General features: G+C 40.7%; 1 protein-coding gene and 1 non-coding gene across 2 annotated transcripts; one reads left to right on the top strand and one right to left on the bottom strand.

Annotated features, from left to right (window-relative positions):
- Window positions 1-305: 305 nt before the first annotated feature.
- LOC125010039 lies at window positions 306-468 on the top strand. The gene has a single exon (XR_007113012.1). It is a non-coding gene; the product is annotated as a U1 spliceosomal RNA (small nuclear RNA).
- Window positions 469-706: 238 nt separating this feature from the next.
- bphl (biphenyl hydrolase like) lies at window positions 707-3,745 on the bottom strand. Its single transcript, XM_047587004.1, has 7 exons — window positions 3,475-3,745; window positions 2,593-2,696; window positions 2,343-2,509; window positions 1,539-1,692; window positions 1,298-1,429; window positions 1,092-1,215; window positions 707-1,012 (listed from the first exon to the last, which is right to left on the bottom strand). Exons 1-7 carry the CDS (start codon window positions 3,549-3,551, stop codon window positions 913-915), a joined length of 858 nt encoding a protein of 285 aa, XP_047442960.1. The 5' UTR covers window positions 3,552-3,745; the 3' UTR covers window positions 707-912.
- Between the last annotated feature and the right edge of the window lie 2,504 nt (window positions 3,746-6,249).

Genomic DNA, 6,249 nt, shown 5'->3' with positions numbered 1-6,249 from the left:
AATTTGGCACCGTTATGAAGGAGGGTTCTTTGTTAGCAAATATATACCTAATCCGTTAGTAATTTGGTTTTATTTCTTGGACAATTTCTTGTATATACTTGTATTTTGTATCTATAGTTTGTGCATTGCTTTTATAGGAGTTTATATATTGTTACATATACTTTTGTATGTTTTACATACAGTATGTGTATCATTTGTATATTTTATACCTACTTTTATACATTGTAACTCACTTTTATTTTATCATAGACCATTTTTTGCTGACTAAAACCTCCTGTCTATGTGTAATGATGCGACTGGATAGTGAATTTACACAGCATAAATAAAGTAACAATCAATCTATCTATCACACCCAGGGCAAGGGTCAGTCATTGTACTCTAGCTTGTGCTGAAACCTGTGAATTCCCCAAACGTGGGAATCTGAACTGCATCATTTCTGGAAGTGAGTGACTGCTTCATCCTCACTCTCATCTGATTTTGTTTTGTCAGGGAGCAGTAGACTGGTTCTTTTTGAAATTTGAGATTTCTATGTTATTTTTGTTATACTGCAGTTAGAAATGTTGGCCACTTTCATCCCTTTACAACGAGGCATCCAGTCCGCAGTTAGGTTCATACATTTTTGCTGGTCTTCACGCGAGTGAAAGGCAGTTTCACTGAAATCCAGATGTTCTTAGTTGAAAGTAGTAAAGTAACTTCAACTCATGACTACTGCTGTTTGCCATAGGTGTACATTTTTATTTAACATCAAGGGCAAAGATTTCCCTACTTGCATCATATAAATCTAATTAAAAAAATGATTATAATATTATATAGTTAACGTACTGTGTATATTGAATTGTTTTGAGCTGTGATTTCCTGTTGATGTCGACAATTTCAAGTAATATTCCTCCTAATTTTCCACATCAAATCAGATCAGCCATTCGACTCTTCCAGAAAGTCTTCCACCAGTTTGTTGAATTCATCCGCGTACCTCAGATGGAGATTGTGTTTTCCCTCTGGCATTAGATGTAATCTAGATTTAAGAATAAAAGTCTTATTTCAGCTCATTTCCAGCAGTGGAATTAATAACGTGGAGGTTACCGTGTTCTCACCGTGAGTCTTTGATGTGCTTGAGGAGGTACTGAGGGTGGAAGCTGGGCACCATGGGATCTTTCTCTCCGTGGATAATGAGGGTTTGACACTTAATGAGAGGCAGAAGCTCCATGCAGATGCTCCCTGACCAGAGGACATTAAAAGAACACGAGATTAACCAGCGTACAGCTTGACCCGTGAAGCTACTGGAGCACGGAGTCCTCACCTTCTGGTCTGTCGGCAAACTGTGCAATTCCATCCACCCAGGCCTCCCACGTTTTAGCGAAGACGTGCGCTCCGTACACCTCCTCCATGGGCTGCCTCATCCGTGGGCTCCACCTGGAGACGTCACGGACCGCTGCGAGTTCCCACGCGAAAAAGAAAACGTGAATAAGAGGGAACGTATCGCGCACACTTTATAAAGTTTAGAATCAGCAGCTTTGAAAGACAAAGAAAAATTCAAGTACCGTCGTAAAGCTTTAGGTCTTCCTGGGAAACGAACGCATTCGATCCCCACACGACCATCTTGCGGATCGTGTCGGGGTTCCTCGCTGCCGCGATCAGAGCTGTGATTCCTCCGTCGCTCCAGCCCAGCAGAGAAAACCTCCCAAAGCCCAGAGCCTGACAAAGACAATGAGAAATAAAACATTAAGTATTAAGTTATGAATGAGGTCAGGCATTAAATATGAGATGGCTGTCTACTGTCTTATAAGAACAATAAATAATGAACATAGACATAGACATAGCCACAGCGCATTAGCCAATGTTTTATGTCTGTTTCAGGATGAAAGTCGTGCTTTATGGCTACAGTAAAAAAAAAGGTTCTTTCCCCTTTAAACTTACAAAAATAAATCATTAATGTAACTGATGAAATGAAACAGTTTCACACTTCTATAAATGAAATTTGCAAAATGACTTGTTCACTAGTGAAGCAACTTTCAGGATGTTAGGGAGACGTTCCAGGAGTTTGAGTTACACTTGGTTTCTGTAAATAACCAGATGAAATAAATAGAATAAGGGTGAGAAGATGCCAATTACAAGACAGCTGGTCGATGTCTGACTATTATATTTTTAGATTACAGGTTGTAAGTTATTTTAAACCTTAAAAATGTAAGATATACATCGTAGATTTGGTTGAAGAGGAACTGATTCACATTTGAATGCGTTCAAATTGTGCAAACCTGGGGTTTGATGCAGAAACACGTTACAACAGGAAACAAACAGGCCTCTTCTTAGTATACTGTGCTGTTCAGATCAGCTGATCAACAGACCTTCATCAGATCCACCGCATCCTTTGCGTCCCTCTCAAAGAAGTCCGGGGGGAAGTCTCTGTCTGGGGGACGGGAACGTCCGTAACCTCTCGGGTCCCAGCCGACCACGGTGAAGCGCTCCTTATCCAGAGATTTCAGCTGAGGACCAAAGTCTGTCTTTGTGCTTCCTGAGGTGGAAAAGGCAAGAATGTTGTCTGGCATGACATGACGTCAAGTTGATCTTGCTGCATAAAAGACACAGATACTGTACCCAGAGCCCCAGGAAACAGCAGCACGGCGTGTTTCCCTCTGCCCGTCTGCTCGTAGTACAGATCCACTCCGTTAACAGGCCGTTTGCCTGAGGTCACTGAAGAGCTGCAGGGAGACGCACGGGTACATTCAGATCAGAATCATTTGCATCATATTGAAAAAAGTGGTTTTTTTTTGTATTTCTGGTGGGATTACCTGCTACCATGGTGTATGGAGAAGGAAAAGAAACCAAAGAAAGACTCTAGCAGCACTTGAAAGTAAGTATACTCAATTAAATCCCCTGCAGGTCATAGTGAATGATAAACACTTGCCTTGACTGTGTGTACTTAAACTGGCTAAATTTCCAACAGATGCAGGTGCACGTATATTTAAATACTCGGAAATGTTTAGACCTCAACACAAAATCCACATAACATAATATAAAATAAACAAAAGTATAATTATCATACTTTTAGGTGCTTTTATTGTAGATGTATCCACTCATTTGGGCCTTTTCATTGGTTAAACCCTTAATTAATAAAGAAATATAATTTAAAAAAATGGTTCTACATGCATCATATTCTCAGACCTCCCCGCATAACTTAAACACAACAAGATATTTAGTTGTTTTCTCGAGGATTATTAAAATCTAACCAATAATATTTCGTGCCAGCTGTTTAAGTAGCAGTGACAGGTGATATTGCGCCATCCACTGGACAGACACCAAACACGCCTCGTCAAAAAAAAAAAAAAAAAAAAAAAAAAAAAAAAAAGCTGCAGGAGCACGCAGCTGAAAGCATGGGTGTACATTTCCTGCCGTGTCACTGCGGCGCTGAGGTAATTTGTTATTTCAAGAATCGTGCATGTCAACTTATCACAGATAGAACTAAATAGAAACCGTTACCAGTTTGTTCGAGTCCCTGTTCTCCCGAAGTCTCGTCTGCACACGAACAAACGTCTTCCGAGTAGAAACAAGGCCATGGCTCAGAGGCGCAGACGCACACACACAGACACACACATATACGGACACACAACAGTCCGAGTCTGCAGAGTTTGTTTAGGCGGTTAAAGATTCTTCAGAGTGTCTGACTGAAGTCCATGCGGCCTCTCCAGTGCAGCTTTGTTTTGAAGGAAATCCAGGAAGCTGGAATCAGGTTTTGCTCTTCTCCACGTCGCTGCAATTTAAAGAGAAAGTACCAGCATTTGCCCAAAACAGCCCAGTTCCACAGACATTCAAATTAGACTTTTTTTCCGTGTGTGTTAATGATGGTTTCATCCCATTAAGAGTCCCATGAAGTAGCGACAGTGAGGCAGCAGGAAAGCGAGATATGAACTAAACGGAACGCAGCCATTATTAATTAACGCTTTTTCAACAACATTTTCTTCATTTTGCACTTTTTTTTCCCTCCAAACCCTTAATAATGATGTCTTCTAGAGGTGTTTCTTTGAAAGAGCCGGCCTACTGAGACCCAACTAAATACTGATTCTCATTTAATCTGTTTAATTTATTTAATATGTTCTTATGAAATAGTTTTTTTTTTTTTAAAGAAAACATTTCCCTTTGCCATAAACTGGGTTTATATTCTATATGGAAGTCGACACATTCTAAAAATGACCGTGAAGCATAACTATTTTCAGTGGAGGTGGAAGGACAGATGATGTGTCTTGGTACAGCAGCACAGTGAGAAGAGGTGACATAAAAGTAACATAGGGCGAGGTTTACTGTCAGTGAAACTGAGGCAGCATTGCCACGTTATAGAGCAGATGGCAGAGTAATAAAAGATGGCTTTGCGAGTTCAAGTATTGAGAAATTAAAAAAAATAAAAATATGAGAGATGCTTCGTTCTCTGGTGTGAGGGTGGGCCGCGTGCACAGAGTCCAGATGTGCGTGGACAGTTCCCAGCATCCTCTCTGCAGCGTGGCTGTCAGACCACACCGTGGCACAGGATGTAGTTCACCAGCAGCTGAGACGGAAGTCTGGCCTCTTTGAGTTTCCTGAGGAAGAAAAAAAAAAGCCTCTGTTTGGGTTTCTGCACCAGGTGAAAGGGGCTGGGGTCCATGGTGTGAGGTCTCTCCACCTCTTATGTGTAGCGGTGGTGTGCGGTCGTCCTGTACCTCAGCAGTGAGAAGCTTCTGGGTTCAAGACGTTTCTGTGTGGATGGGTTTTGTCCAGGTGCTTCGGCTTCTTCCCACAGTCCCACAGTTTGATGTCTCTGTGCATCGAACTCAGGTTTGCACCACCTTTTCTACAAAGCCCAGCTGGGATAAACTCTAGTAGACAATAAGCTGATAAAGTCACTACTCTGGTCTTAATTCACCACTGAGCTTCTATTCCAGTATCTCCAATCAGAAGCAAAAACATCAATGAATTGTTACCAGAAGATGTAAAATAAACTCTAGAAACTACCTCTGGAAACCAGGATGTCCATCAAGTAGCTGTCAGAACGTTTTACTGGAGCGTTGTGAAGTAAAATCACAAATTTGATAGAGAAAAAAAACAACAAGAGAATATAAAAAGCCTTTATTAATGAATTAATTACAACTTATCTGACCTTGAATGAACGGGTGTTGATGGGAGTGAGATGCGCTGTCAGCTTCTCTTCTGCTGATATTGCAAATATATAATAATGTCTAATCAACCAAAGATTTTGCGTCTCCCCTGCAGTACCTCCACGGCCCCTCTAGGGGTCGCGGAGCCCCTGTTGAAGACCTATGATTTAAAACATGAGTAGAACAAAAAATGGATGTTGGGATGCAACCCACGCACAGCGGCAAACAGCCTCAAGGTGTCAGATTTGTATCTTCAAATGATTAGAATAGAATAGAATAGAATAGAATAGAATAGAATAGAATAGAATAGAAGAGCTTTTATTGTCGTTACAGAACACAGGTTGTACAGTGCAATGAGATTTTGTTTTCAGCTCTGCCTTATGTTCAGTGGAGACAGTGGTAAAAAGAGAATATATAATCTAAATCTAAGTCATAATTTAATTGAATTTAATGACATGTAATATAAATATGAATAAAAATATAAATATGACTATAGAATTTACAGTTATATGCACAGTATTGTGCAAGCTGTTATCCACTATAGACTTACATACAAGAAGAAACTGCTGCTGCCCTGACAACTCACAACTAAAGGACTTTCAACAGGTTTTGCACAACTTTCAAGTACAGTTCTTACTGTGCTGCAGCGTCTCGTCAGCCAGCTTCTGTGGACTTCTTGGCTTCTTTGCTTTTGTTAACTTTAGCTCATTAAACTCTTGTCTTTGTGTGTGAAAACCTGAGTCCTGGGTCCAGTTTTGAGTTGTCTTCAGCAGATGGTTTCCTGGAAGAAAGCTCAACTTCTCCGTCTGTAAATGATATTAAATGTTGTGAAACTAGGGCTTAGATATTAAAACGTGGCTCTGGTGTCAGGTTTCGGACTTGTGGGAAAGTCTCACCGTGAGTACACAAACAAATGAATCAATTAATCAAGGAAAGTGTTTGTCAGTCGAGGCTCTGAATCAACTGTTTACGATTGTGTCGCTGTGCAGGAAACCAGCGATAATCTGCTGTGTGGAACGAGTGAACTTTGATCAAACTTCCTCCCGAATTCCTTTCTCTTTCTTCTTCTTCTTCTAAAAGAACCCAAAACAGTTTAATCATATGACACAGCAGCCCCCACCCACTCCTC

Source organism: Mugil cephalus, chromosome 6, assembly GCF_022458985.1.
Source record: "Mugil cephalus isolate CIBA_MC_2020 chromosome 6, CIBA_Mcephalus_1.1, whole genome shotgun sequence".
Lineage (NCBI taxonomy): Eukaryota > Metazoa > Chordata > Actinopteri > Mugiliformes > Mugilidae > Mugil > Mugil cephalus.
This window is presented reverse-complemented; position numbering and strand designations above follow the sequence as displayed.